The sequence below is a fragment of the Chrysochloris asiatica genome, unplaced genomic scaffold (assembly GCF_000296735.1).
Source record: "Chrysochloris asiatica unplaced genomic scaffold, ChrAsi1.0 scaffold00124, whole genome shotgun sequence".
NCBI lineage: Eukaryota > Metazoa > Chordata > Mammalia > Afrosoricida > Chrysochloridae > Chrysochloris > Chrysochloris asiatica.
The window spans coordinates 6,676,396-6,690,929 of NW_006408642.1; the positions used below are offsets into that span (position 1 = coordinate 6,676,396).

At 43.1% G+C, this 14,534-nt stretch overlaps 1 protein-coding gene across 1 annotated transcript in view; it reads left to right on the forward strand.

Annotated features, from left to right (window-relative positions):
• Positions 1-14,534, forward strand: part of MAP4 (microtubule-associated protein 4) — a 168,236-nt gene that overhangs the window by 142,964 nt on the left and 10,738 nt on the right. The window contains 7 exon segments of the mRNA XM_006868836.1: positions 3,816-3,949; positions 4,779-4,991; positions 6,876-7,059; positions 7,637-7,696; positions 7,797-8,089; positions 9,541-9,654; positions 11,468-11,560. Coding sequence (XP_006868898.1) covers positions 3,816-3,949; positions 4,779-4,991; positions 6,876-7,059; positions 7,637-7,696; positions 7,797-8,089; positions 9,541-9,654; positions 11,468-11,560 — 1,091 coding nt within the window.

Genomic DNA, 14,534 nt, shown 5'->3' on the forward strand with positions numbered 1-14,534 from the left:
GAGCTCTCTGCTATACGTCCACCCGTTCTGCCATCTTGTTTGTTCTCCAAGACATTATATTTTAAAAATAGAAGAGAAAGAAATTGGAAGAATAGTATGATAGTTGAAGTTCTGTGTCAGCTTGGCTGGGCCTGGATTCTCAGTGGTTTGGTAGTTTTGTTTTTTTTTTGTTAAGTGCCATCAAATCAGTTTTGACTCATAGCAACCTGATAGAACATTTCAGATGAATGGCTAGTGGATTTGAACAATCAGCCTGTGGTTAGCAGTCCAGTGCTTACTCTGTAATGCCACACCAGAACTCCATATTGATTCCCCAGTGATGAGATCTAATATAATTATTTCTATGCTGAGATCTGCTCTTCGCAGCCCATCAATTGATCTTATAAAGATAAAGGAGAAGTGAGCAGAGAAAGAGGGACACCACCAAGAAAGGAGCTCTGGTAATGTAGTGGTTACAAGTGGGGCTGCTAACCTCAAGGTCAGCACTTCAAAACTACCAGTGGTTCCATGGGAGAAAGATGAGACTTTCTGCTCTCATAAAGATTTACAGCCTCAGAAACCCTATACAGGGTTGCTATGAGTTGGAACCAACTCCACGGCACATGACCACCACCACCACTACCACCAAGAAAGAAGAGCTGGAAGTGGAGTGCATCTTTTGTACCTCGAGTCCTTGCACTGTGAGTCTCCTAGATCCAGGGAAAGACTGATGCCAAGACACATGGAGAACTCCAAGGAATGCAGGGTCTACAGATGTGGAAAGGAGACAAGGACCTTACTCCAGAGCCAGCGCTCTGATTTGACTTTGTAGCCTCTTAATCTGAAAGGAGAAATTTTTATTAGTTAAAGTTGTCCACTTGTGATATTTCTGTTACAGCAACACTGGATAACTAAGATAAGTAGATTTAAAAGCAGTATCTAAAGTGTGTTTGTTATAAGAAACTCATGTCAAACATTAGGACATAGGTTGAGAGTAGAAGGATAAAAAAGGTATTGCTGTTTTAGTGGCATAGAATCGGTTCTGACTTAATAGCAACCCTGTCTATACAGGTTTCCGAGGAGTCGCTGATGAGCTTGAAACACTGGACCTTGCAGTCCAGCTCATTAACCTGCAGTGCCACACCAGGACCTCCTGTAGCACCCAATTTTCCCAGGCAGTCTCGCATCCAAGTACTAACCAGGCCCAACCCTGCTTAGCTTTCAAAATCAGATGAGATCAGGTGCATTCAAGGTGGTATGGCCATAAAAAGTATATCAGTATATTAACATCAAAGTTTTAAAAAGAGAGAGTGACTACAGTAATAGCAGAGACTTAACTATTAGAGCAAGGAATAAAGGACCACTCCACCAAGCAGTCTTAGTAATACTAAATGTGTGTGCCAAACAACAGAGCTTCAAAGTATGAAAAACAAAGAGCCAAGAGACAAAATAGACAAATATACTATTATAATTAGTAACTTCTAAACCCCACTCTAAGCAATGGATTTAACTACTAGATGAAATATTAGTAAAGATATGAAAGCTTCAAACAACAGAATCTAACTGAAATTTTTAGAGCACTTCACCCAACAGCAGAAGAATAGATGTTAAAGAATTGAGACGATACAGAATATGCTCTTTCATTATAATGAAAACAAGTTAGAAATCAATGGTAGAAAGACCACAGGAAAATCTCTAAAACACATGGAAATTTCACAATGCACATCTAAATAATCCATGTTTGTTTACTTCAAAACATCATTTATCCATTTATGCTAATAGAATATATTATTCTATTAGAGTTATGCTAGATGTTATGCAGGATGTCAACGTTGAGGGAGGCTGGGTGAAGGATACATGGTAGCTCCTGTACATTTCTTTGCAGCTACCTTTGAATCTGTGGTGGTGGTTATGTGCCGTGGAATTGGTTCCAACTCATATCGACCCTGCATAGAGTTTCCAAGGCTGTAAATCTTTACAGGGGCAGAAGCCTCATCTTTCTCCCATGGAATGGCTGGTAATTTTGAACTGCTGACCTTGAAGGTAGCAGTCCAAATCGTAACCACTATGCTACCAGAGCTCCTATTTATATCTATAATCACTTCAAACTGAAAAGATTTTATTGTTTTATTCTTTCTTTCTGAAGCTTATTCCCTCTCCCAGTATAGGGCCCCATGTCCCCCCAAATTTCAGCTTATAATTGTTTCATTTCATCATGTTCCCTCTGCAAGATTGTTGGGAGAGATTTGAACTGAAGGGTCAGACTTGGGGGTGGAGGTAGGAGTTAATTTAACCGAAGAATTGGAACTGAACAGTTGTGGTCTGGAAAATCGGGCTGCTCCTAGGTCAAGCTGCCCCCCTGAGGGACTTACAGGGCTGTCTCTGGAGACAGGGAACTAGCAAGGCTTTTTCCTTGTATAACCTTCAATTCAAGTCTGCAAAAAACATCTAGCTGCTTTATCTCTCTATCTCCTTAACAACTACAAGTTAATATTCTTCTGATAAATTCCCACTTATTGAATGCATCAATAACAATAAATGTGTTTTGCATTCTTTTCCCTGCCTGCAGCACTTTTTTTTGCTACATGTATATAATAAACTCACAGCACTAGGTCTGAGTTACAGTATCTCCATCAGAGTGCTGTGTCCCACCTGGTCCAACTTTACTATTTTCATTTGTGTCTTGTGTCTTCCTTTTTATTTCTATTCTCCCATTGCCCCTGTTTACTTCTTGGCAGAGAATTGGGCCACAAGGGTGAGTTCCACTCCAGACTTGGGCCATAGTGACAGATTCCAAAAGTCTCTTTCTGACCAATAAGCCTGGTCTTTTATATATGTATAATTTTAAATTTTTCACATTTTCTGCCACTCTGTCTGGGATGTTCTAATGTGACCCTTTCAGAGGTTCGCATTATTTTGGCTATTTTTCTAATGGGTGAGATTGACTTTTGTATCAATTATATTGGTTGCTAATAGCATTTATTTATATGACTTGAATATATTTGTATAATCTCTTTGTAGTTGATGAGACTTTTTTTTTTTTGTCATTTGCCCTTTTACTTTTCTGTTTGGGGGTTGGGGAGATTTTTGTTTTTGCTTTTGGGTTTTTTGTTTGCTTTCGAATACTTTGACATTTTAAATTTTTCTGTAGTCAGACTTTGGTGTCTTTTGAATTTCATGCCATCATTTTTAAATCTTCTCCATGCTGAGGTGGAATTTTGATGCTTTCAAATTCAGGTATCTCCTTATTGAAACATAGAATACCCTCTCTTTAGTGGTAGTACTAGGTAGGTATAGTTTTAGGTAGCTGACTTTATTTCTGACTCTGGGTAACTGCTGTGTTTTATTGATCTCCTCAGCTTTGTTGGGAATCTGGGTCACTGTTAGACTAGATCAAGTTAACCTTATCCTTCATAAAATGGTGCTTTGCAAGGAAAGGAAATAAAGGTAGGACATTGAATAATCTGGGTCTTACCCCACTTCTCAACCTTTATTCGAAGAGAGAGACTTTGGTGACGTCTTTTTCTTATGTATGTTACAGCTAGTGATTGGGTGGCAGTGCCCCTTCTCTGGTCCCCAGGGAAAGGAAACTAAAGTTCAAGAGTCATTTTCCTCCATTAATCATTTGTGTAAACTCCACTTAGGTTGCTTCTCCACAGGGACACACTCCCTGATCCTTGGAATCTAAAGCTCTCCTGTACAGTGAGGAGAATTGGAGAGTCTTGTTCATTTCAGCAACAGAAGCCCTGTGGTTGTTTTCAGAATGAAATGCTAGTTAGTGGTGTGTCTCTGCTGTGTTTGCATTTTCTAAATGGGTGGGAAAAATATTTTCTGAGCATAATTTCTTCCCCTTTACCTTTTCGGGATAGCCAAGCAAGAAGAAGGTGGGCCTACTGTGTGTGTGACTGGAAATGACATCACTGCCCCTCCAAATAAGGAGCTTCCACCAAGCCCAGAGAAGAAAACAAAGGTAGGTTCCAGAATAGTGGGGCATCTTCTGTTGCTATAAGTTTTTAAGACATGTTATCTTCTGCTATTGCTTGAATCATGAATATTGAAATTTCTTTTTTCTGAGCTGTTATGTTTGTCAAATTTGGACGTGCTTAGAAAATATTTTGTACTCCCATTTTACCATAATATCCTAACCCAAACTTTACAATCTCTGCCTTTGGCCATGTTATCTTGAGTACCTGTAGAAATGTTCTGTAAAGATGGCTTTGGCTTCCCTTAACAACTAGAAAAAAAAAAAGGGTAATTGAAAAACTTTTCTGAAATACATTCTCTGAAATCCACAGTCATGAAAAGAGAAGGCAGACTTCAAGATGAATCATAGCTTGAGACACTTGTTGTTTATGCTTACTGCAAAGTTCAAGTGCCAGGGTTAAAACTCTGCCCCATTGAGGTACAAGTAATAATGCCTTAATCGCCTGTTGATAGGTGGGGTTTTTTAGTATTGGTTGTTGTTAGATTTATTGCAGCCGCCAAAATTGTGAACTTTTACAATTTAAATTGTTTAAAGCTATTACTGATTTTAAATCTTTAAGTGACAAATTCCAGGAACAGTGTCATTTAAGAAAATATTTCAAAATATCTTATCTGTATCTTGATTTAATTCTACCATTTATTGAACTCAGAAGAAAGAAATGTTAATTCTCACTTGCATCTATCCTCATTGCTTATATTTTTCTTTAATTGTGCAATTTATGCTTTTTGTTTTAATTTGTTTTTATTCTTGTCTATGTGTTTGATGTTGCCCTTTTAAAAATAAAACAAACAAAAAACAACAAATCAACCTAAAGCCTTTGGCCACTCAACCTGCAAAGACTTCAACAACGAAAGCCAAACCACAGTCCACTTCTAGCCCTAAGCGGCCAGCTCCCACCACCTTTGGGGGGCCGAATAAAAAACCCATTAGCCTTACTTCAGGCTCACTACCAGCTGCCCCACCCAAACGCCCTGCTGCTGCCACTGCCAGGTCTTCCACCTTACCTTCAAGAGACGGGAAGTCAAAGGTAAGTAGTCACCTAAGTACTGTTCTAGGGAAAACTTTTCCCCTCTATTAGATGGACAGGCTCTTGATGCTGGTGGAGTTGGGAAAAGGCAAGGATGATTTGAAATTAATCTGGGAACTCACTGATGCAGCCATCTATCACATAATGAAGCCCTTTTCTACCTTTTCACCATTCCCTGCCCTGCTTGGTGACAATATTCTATGTATTTCAGTTTTTCCTCCATTTTTCTAGCTTTTTCTGAACTCTTTACCTATTTAAGCACTTGTTAACTAGTTTCCCTTGCACCTTCTACTGGTGAGTTATTTGTTTTTAGAATAATTTCCATATCAAATTCAGTTCTGTGGCTTTCTCTTCATTCAGTCTGCACAAGTGAATTTTACCCATGGCTTTTGCTCTTCCTGTGTATCTCAGCAGGTTCCAGCATCATGTGATGATTTACTTTGATTTTGATATTAGACTGCCTCTCATTGAGTTCCTTTCGAAGTTTTGCAGGCCACTCACACTCTCTTGGTGCCTAGAAACTGGTCACACTTGGAGCAACATTAGCTTTACAGGATTCTTAAAGATGAAATGTTGGCTGAAGCTGTGGCTGCATTCCTCAGCGGCTATTCCAGCTTCATCATCTTGTTCTGTTTAAGAAGGGCCTTTCAGTTTGCCTAATGTTACTCTTTAAATTTATGGTGGGAAATAATTTCCCATGTTAAAATGTCAGTGTTTTAGTATTATCTTGTAGATAAAACTGATAGAACCTACGAATTCTAGTCTAGGTTGAAACCCTGCCCAAGAAACTGAGAGAGTCCATCATAGAATAGGAGTGAGAATATCATATAATAGGAATGAGAAAGTATAAAGCTTTCTCTGATCCTCATATGCCTGGTTTGCTTCTTTTTTTGATCTTTAGAAAATAATTTATTTGAATTAGAAGGCAATTTATTTGAATAAAGAAACCAAATAGAGCCACCAGCATATGAAGAATGCAGAAAGAAGGTGGCTAGAGCCACATCTATTGACAGTTTAACTTTTTAATAATAATGCAAATGGCATATAATATATTTGTTTATATTTACACACATTCATTCCTTTCATTCTGTCTCAGCAACCCATGGTAATGTAGATACTTATTGCTAATGCTGTTGAGTCAGTTCTGACTCATAGCAACCCTGTATTGGTCAGGCCTTCCCCATCTGCCTACCACTTGTCATTTTTATCTTGTCAGAGATTTCATATCCTCTGTTCTCTCACATTGCCGCGTCAGAACTAGTCCATAGTCCATCCTCTTTTGTCCACTGTGAGTGAGGGGCAGGCTTGGGGCAGGAGCACAGATTTCTGACTCTAGCCCATGTTCTCTTCATCTTCAGAGCCATACTATTCAGCATTCACTGGGAACATGTGGGCCCCCAAATGACTGAATTTGAGTGAAATTACTTTTTTTGTTACTTTTTTTTATGTTTATTATTTAATGCATTGACTCCATGGTAATATGGGTTTGGTTTGGATTTTTTATTTTGTTTTTTGTTTTATTAAATGCAGGTATCTTTGTCTGGACAAGTGATAAATGCATTAGATTTTATTTTGTTAAATACACTAGAAATTAATGTAACAGACCCTGAGACTGCAGTATAGTATACCTTTAATGGCTGTTCATTCTAAATAGTTCAGGTAGTTTGACTATTTCCTGATCCCTACATAGCATACTGTATGGTCAGTTTTTCTTTTTGTTTGGAGAACTTTGATCTTAGAAGCAACTATACAGTTCCCTGTCAGTAACTGCCCAGTCACTGTGCCCTTGTTCTTTCTGGTGCTTACCCATATGGCATGAATGTTGGGACTGAGGCTGTGGCTGTGGCTGAACCTAAGCTTGTACTCTCACATTTCTCTTACTAGCCTGGTACAGAGGCTAAGATTCCTGAGAAGCGAGCCTCACTATCCAAGCCAACTTCCGCCCTAACCCCCAGATCTGGCTCCAAGAGTACCCAGCCTGTTCTGAAAGCCCCAATATCTGCCACACCTGCCACGGCTGTGCCAAGCAGTAAGAGCCCCTCTATGCCTCTACCCAAGAGGCCCACTGGTGAGTATCAGCTATCCTTCCCTCCCTTGGGACTAGAGGGAAGGAACAACAGCTCTAGCCAGCATCAGACAGTTATGTGGGTCAGCTTGTAAACCAGCCATAGTGATGTACACTGGAAAGTGGTAGCCTTGTGAGTCTAGTCATTTAACAAGCCTAGAACCTCCATGTAAGTTTCATAGTTCTGTATGTTCAGAATACTCCTGAGTGAAGGGGACTCTCCTCAACTCCTGGTAGAAATTGCCATTCTTTTCTTTGTGACCCCATGATATGGTCATGGTATTGCATGATGTGAAGGAATTGACATTTCAGTTCTGCAAGCTTGTGCTGATGGAACCTACTTCTAAGGCCACATGGAAGGCATTATAAGGACCATGGAGAAGAGTAGATGTATACCTGGCCTTTCACAATCTGTAAGCTCCAAGTGTACACACAGCTGACCAGTTACTACTCTGTTCTAGGGACTAGCACAGTTCCTTGCTCACAGTCAGTATTCAGTAATAGTTGAGTGAATGAATGACTTAGTATTGGACGAGACATCCAGTAAATCAGTTTGCTAAAAGTGAAACTCTTTATGTAGCCATCAAGACTGAGGGAAAAGTCGCAGAGGTCAGAAAGGTGGCTATAAAGTCTGCACCAGGTAATAATATCCCACCCTCTGCTTTGTAGAACCCTAACTTAACTTTCCTTTTGCTCTGATCCCCTGAACCATTTGTTATCTCTTACTTCTACCTTTACAGCGGACTTGAATCGCTCAAAGAGCACCTCCACCACTTCTGTGAAGAAAAACACTACTTCCACAGGAGCAACACCCCTGACAGGAATGGCTCCCAACCGAGTCAAGCCCACACCTATGCCTCTCCGGCCCTTCGTGACACCTACCAAGGACAAGAAGCCTGTACCATCCAAACCAAATTCCTCTTCTCTCAGTGTGAGCCGCCCCGCTACCAGTGCTTCTATCCCCGACCTGAAGAATGTCCGCTCCAAGGTTGGCTCCACAGAAAACATCAAACATCAGCCTGGAGGAGGCCGGGTGGGTCCCAGGAGGTTGGGGCCCTTTGCATGCTGGCCCCTGCTTCTTTCTCTGCCATTTCCAACCCTGTTCTTCAGGCGTGTCCCAGTTAGCACACCAAACCACAGAGCCCACAAAAGAAGAAGAGAAGTCAGGACAGCTGATTCATGGTCTATGGAATTTTAGCCTGGGCTCCATAGTGGCCTTCATGTCCCAGCAACAGGGGAAGGATGGGCTAAACTCTAGGCTTTTTCTTTCCAGAGGGGTTTGGAGACAGAAAGATTGTTCTGTGTTTCAAAACAAACAGAGGAGGCACACTAGACATACAACCAGGAACCCAGTTTTCACAATTCTTATCCTGCACTGTGAATGTAAGATAGCCAGAAGGTGGAGGGGAGACCTCTTCACAAATCGTGAGTTAGGTAGACCAATGAAAAAGGACTAGGGCACCCTCTTGTGGCCAGCCTGAGTTGCAGCAAGCCTCTGACTTTCCTAAACAAAAGGATTACCTACAATTTGGTGATGGAGAAAATGGTGCAGACCATGGTGTTTCACTTTAAGATTTACTGGTTGTGTGTACCTGAGGATTGTTCACTTTTATCAGCCACAGGACTCACTGTGTGTAAAAGGTGGTGACTGAAGTCCATCCGAGAATGTTCAAGTACCTGGAGCCATGGCTATCTCATCTCTGACATCATTCTTTGAAGCTAAAACTATCCCTTCCTCACAACCTCATATCCCAAGGAAAATACTTAAATTGCTTTAATCTAGAGCAAGTAAAAAATCAAGGAGGGACCAAAATGAAGCAGGACCCTGTGACTGTTGGAAGAGAGTTGCTTTGGTTAAGAGACTGGTTCTGGCATACCCAGCCAGGCCTCTGGTGGCTGTAGTGTTGGTGACCTATGCCCCTCTTTCTCTGCTCGTTTTAAGTTTTCATGTTGCAAAAGTGGCAGGAGGTCTTGGTAGAAAGTTAAGTGGCTTGGCCTACCAGCATACCTGAGGAGTGCAGCATTTTCCATCACTAACAGTGGTTCCTGGTGACCGTAATAGCTTGCTTGGAACATTTTAGAATGTTTGCACAGGAAGCCAGTGTGAGTTGAAAATAATAACCTTCCGCTCACTTCCCCCTCAACACCTTACCCTCACCTCAGTGAAAACCACCAGCTTGATTTTCTCAGCCTTTTCTGTACCTTTTTTTCCATAAATGGCATCTTTGTCTCGACTTTACATCTAAGGACTTTGACCTGTGACTTCTCTCCAAGGCATTCTGGCTTAGTCCACACTAGGAAATGTGTGTTTCCCGACACACACCCCCTCCCCACCCCACCCCATCCCCCCGGAAGCTAAGGTGGCGTGCTGCAGCCTGCTGTCGTGATTGATATGGACTTGAGTCCCTGCAGCCTTCTTCCTATCTGGGCATTTGAGTTCTTAGCCACTTGGTTTGAATTTGCCCTCCCTTTATCTCCATCCAGGCCAAAGTAGAGAAAAAAACAGAGGCATCTGCTACAGCTCGAAAGCCCGAACCTAACGCAGTCACTAAAACAGCCGGCCCTATTGCGAATGCACAGAAACCACCTGCTGGGAAAGTGAGTCTTGTCTAGACTTTTACCTCTCCAAGGTGAAAGATAATAAAATATTCTTCCAGCTACTTTCCCTTTTCACACTTTCTTCCTATACTTAACTAGCTTCTACTCCTCAGTGTTTCCTCCTCTGTTTGATGACATCAGAAAAATTTTGTATCGGCCTCTGAATATTAACAGAGTCAGCTCTTGGGGAATACTTACTCAGCTGGATTAAATGACTCCAGAAACATTGTCACTTCCCTCATACTGACCTTCATCTGCAGCCCATCCCTCATCCATGTGAAGACATACATTGGCACATAGAACACCTGGGTTCTTCCTCAGTGAGACAGGGCAGTGGCAATGGTCTGGCACCTGACACTTGGAGCCCCTATGCTTCAAGTAGAGCGGGAAAGTTCCTCTAATAATCATATTACTGCTGGGCGTGGAAGTAGCCTCATCTGCCCTGGTTTCCAGAGTCACCTCTTATGTGAACCTCTTAAGGTGCTCATTCCCAATGGAAACCCACTCAGCATAGGTTTTCCAGTGTTGACTTGAAGACAGGTAAGCTGGAACTCCATACTCCACACCTGGAGCCAGGCCCCTCCTACTTGTTGTATGACACCTCCTTTGCTTAGCTGTAGTAGGGGGTGGGCAGGCCTCTTGCGGGGCGGGGGAGGGAGGATGCGAAATGGCATGTGTACTGTTGGGAAGGTGAGGAAGTTTGCACTGTCTTCTGGGTGACTACTAGAGGTACTACATTTCTCTTGTTCAGACCAGGGCTCATGTAAAGTGGTTTGCTAGCAAGTTCATCACTGAAATTGTAAAGAAAGCAAGAAACAAGGTTGTATGGGTTGGAGTTTCTGAGGGTGGATTTCTGTACTCCGTAGAAAGCCTTAGCCTGGGGGTGCAACATTTAGAAAGGGCTTTCAGTTCTGCAGCAAAAAAAGGGAGCTGTTAACAGTCCTTCCTAAGAAAGCCCAACAAGAAGTCTTTGTTCCAGATCCTTCCAGCCATAGCCTTTGTGTTAGTGTATTTCAGAGGGAGATGTGGCTCACAGTACAGTGTGTCTTTGACCCCCTCTTGATTATGCATCAGTGTAGTCCTCCCTGGAACCTGCTGCTCTCTCCTTATATGAAGCTCAGAGAGCATAGGACTCAGACTAGAAATGTTGTTTTAACCTTAGAATCAGAAGTGTAGACCTAAATCTCTGGGCTCTGTGTGGCAGTGTGGCAGCTGTCTGTGCTCCAGCTGGCATCAAGGGCTTGATATACATGCAAATGAGTTAAAGAGGCTGCTGATATGGTAGGTCCAGCAGCCTCTTTAACTCATTTGCATGTATACTTGAGTAATACCCCTTTCTGCCTGTTGCAAGTTGATCTGTGCCTCATTAGCCAGCTGCCCATTGATTCTTAGAGCAGCCTTTGTTTCCAAGAATGGGTCTGACTGACTGCAACAATTCTAGGTCCGAATGGTAAGGTAGGTGCCTTACTTGGGTAGGGACCCATCCAGATCAGTAGGACCCTTGCAGAGAAGAACCACTGGACACTGTTGTTCCCCCTCAACACCCAAGGAGCAGTGATGTGATGATGATCATGTAGTACTTGTATATCATCTGATTCTGTTATTGTGTTGTTTGTTCATGTTTTCACTCCCTTTCTTCTTCAAATTCCTTCTTCTATATGTTTCCACACTTGCTCTACTGAAGTTGGGGGTGAAGTTTTAACAACAGTCTTTGTTGGTCATTGTGGTCATGTGTGGACTCACTGCCTACCCTGTGTCGGTTCTAACTAGCCCTCTCCCCTGTGTTGTTTTTTTCTGTTCTCTAACACTCCAGGTCCAGATAGTCTCCAAAAAAATGAACTACAGCCATATTCAGTCCAAGTGTGGTTCCAAGGACAATATTAAGCATGTCCCTGGAGGTGGTAATGTAAGTATGAGCTCTGGATGGCTTGTGTCTGAGGCACAGCCCACTGCGCAGGGTATGCTGGGGAGAGGGCTGCCTGCCCCTGCAGATGTGATTGCAGTGATCTGGGCTAGGGCTTTGCCCAAGAAACAGTGTAGGGAATTGAGGGGAGACTTCAACACGCAAATGTTTTTATACTCCATGTTTCTGGTGAGCAGCCTGAAAATAACAACAAGCTGTTGCTACCCACTGGTATCTTCTAACCCCTGTGGGTGAGAGGCTTTAGGTTCTCCAGCTACATCAGAGATCTGCTCTATGGGCAGTGATCAACAGCAGGCTTGTGACTCAACTCAAGTCCACTCAGGAATTTAGGTAGGCCCATTGCTAAGGCTACAGCTGCAGGCAAAGAGGTGCCTGGCAGGGTGTCTCCAGCCCCCGCAGCTCCCAAAGCGGTCCCTCCACCTCCCATGTGGCACCAGTGGTAGTCCCTACTCAGAAGCAGAAGTTCAGATTTGTCCAAAGCCTGTTTTTTGAACCGATTTTGCTATGTTGTTGTTGTTGTTATGTGCTGTGATGTTGGTTCCGACTCATACCAGTCCTGGACAGGGTTCCCAAGGCTGTACATCTTTACAGGAGCAGAAAGCATCACCTTTCTCCCGCAGAACAGCTGGTAGTTTCGAACTGCTGACTTTGCAATTCGCAGCCTGATTCGTAACCACTATGTTACCAGAGCTCTTTCTGTTGCTCTAGAATCAGAGAATTAACATTTTCCCTAGCTACCCTTCCTCTGGAGTCCTGGTGTGGCACTGTGGGTTAATGTGCTGGACTGCAAAGTCAGTTTGATCCACAAGGGCAGTTCAAGCTCACCAGGTGCTCCTCGGAAACGCTATACAGGGTCGCTATTGGTTGGAACTGACTTCATGGCACTTAACAATAATCACAACAAAAACCCGTCCTGTGCTTTTTTTCTTCTTCTTAATCTTTTTTCACCCTTTCCACTTTCCTATTTTCTCTTTACCTTGTCCTGTTTTCCTTTCTACTTCTCCACCCCACCCCATGTTTCCCAGTCCCTACTCTCTTTCGCTCCCTTTTCTCTACTTTTCTTTCTGTTCCCTTCCCTCTTCCACGTAACTGTCTTTTGATCATGCTTCTCTTCTGTGTTGACCCTAAAGTCTGTGTTGGAGACACAGAAGTGACTATCGCTCACAGACAGGCCGTGGACTAGGAAGGGACAGGGCAATGTGTCATTGTCATTAAAACACTTGGTGGCATTTCCACTTGGCTTGTCCCTATGACAGTGCCCAGTCTCTGCAGTGTTATGCCAGCAGCATATGTGGAGCTGTCCATGTGAAGCCTCTGCCTTCCCTTCCCCCTGGTTCCTTTTACTCACTGTTCAGAGCTGGACTAAGTCCTGCTGTGCTCATTATTTTCATGCACATCCTTAGCCCCAAGCAGTTGTTATGCAAGCCTTTTTCGGTCCTACTCAAATTCTCTTACTGCACCCCCTCCTCAGCATTCCCTCACCAACAGTTCTTCTTACATGAGCTGACACTGCTACCCCTTTGTACTCAGGTGCTCCAGGAACAGCAGGTGTGGGCTTGGACAGTTTAGTAGTTGACCAAATATTAGCCAGCCTGCTAGAGAAGCAGATGAGGTGAGCAGAGCTATTAAAAGCAGTCGTATCTGAGGTGTTTCAAGGTCTAGCAAAGGAAGGGCCCACGTAGACACTGGCCGTAGCTTTTTCTTTCAGGATTTTGGCATGGGTGGAAACAAAGTGAGCAGGGGCTTCTGTTTCAACGCATTTTCTAAGAGTTCATGAAACAACAGAACATTAAGAAACCACTAGAGACCAGTGTTTCCAGGTGTGAAGAGGAGAGTAAAGAGCAGCAGCCAAAGCCTGGACTGAAGTACTTTAGTTCCTTCCATACCCCCTTCGTCACGCTATGATGAGAAACACGCAGTTTTTTAAATAGGTGGTGTGCTGTGCACACAGAACAACGCTGTACTTTGGAGGGCCATCCTTTCCCTCCCCATACTCCATACACACATTCACCCCTTGGTGATGGGAAAAACAGCAGAGGCAGGAAGAAAGTGACATGTTAGTTCAGCCAACAGTGACTACTTCTGTGGCTGGGCCCAGTTTTAACTTTCATGGCAGTTTTTATTCCATTTCACTGTTGTGAGGAGGATATGTGTGTGTGATATGTTCTAAGACCAGATTGCAGTGTCAACTCACCAAGCATTAGACCTATAGGTCATCACAGACCAGTGGGGAGATTCAGACAAGCATACAACTAAAGCGGGAAACAGTTGGTGCCATGGTTGGTTATGGGTACACGTGGGGAAGCAGGGGCTTCTGTACGTCATCAGGCTTTACCATGGAGGGGGCATTGATTTTTTTTTAAAGTTTTTATTGTGAATTGAGTGATAGTTATCATGGAGGAACATCATTTTGTTTCATTGCAGTGAATCATTGCATTACAATCCCCTGCATGCTTCATCATTGAACAGTATTGCTTCTGTTCCATCTGTTTTTGCTTTGTTTTTTTAGATGTGCACCAAAACACACAGGAATAAACAATCATTCAGATAGCCGGAGGACACACCCTGTTCCCCGGCCACCAGTACACATCCCCTCTCCCTCCATGAGTCTGCTCTATCTCTCCATGTCTTCATCTCTGCCTCCATCTCTGGCATTGCCGCTTCTCTAGGTAAGGTCCCACACTTAGCTCCCGATCCTCTCTCTTAACGGTCCCAGGGTCCTCCACTCCGGGACTTGCCACAAAACTTCTACTTGTGACAATCACAATTTGTCAGGATAACAGTTACTCCCTATTGAATAATGAGAGTCTTGTCCCCATCTCATTTTACCAGACCTGTCTGTTGTTGTTGTTGGGTGCCATCGAGTCGGCACTGACTCATAGCGACCCTTTGCATAGCAGAACGAAACACTGCCCAATCCTGGGCCAACCTCACTACCATTGCCACACTTGAGTCC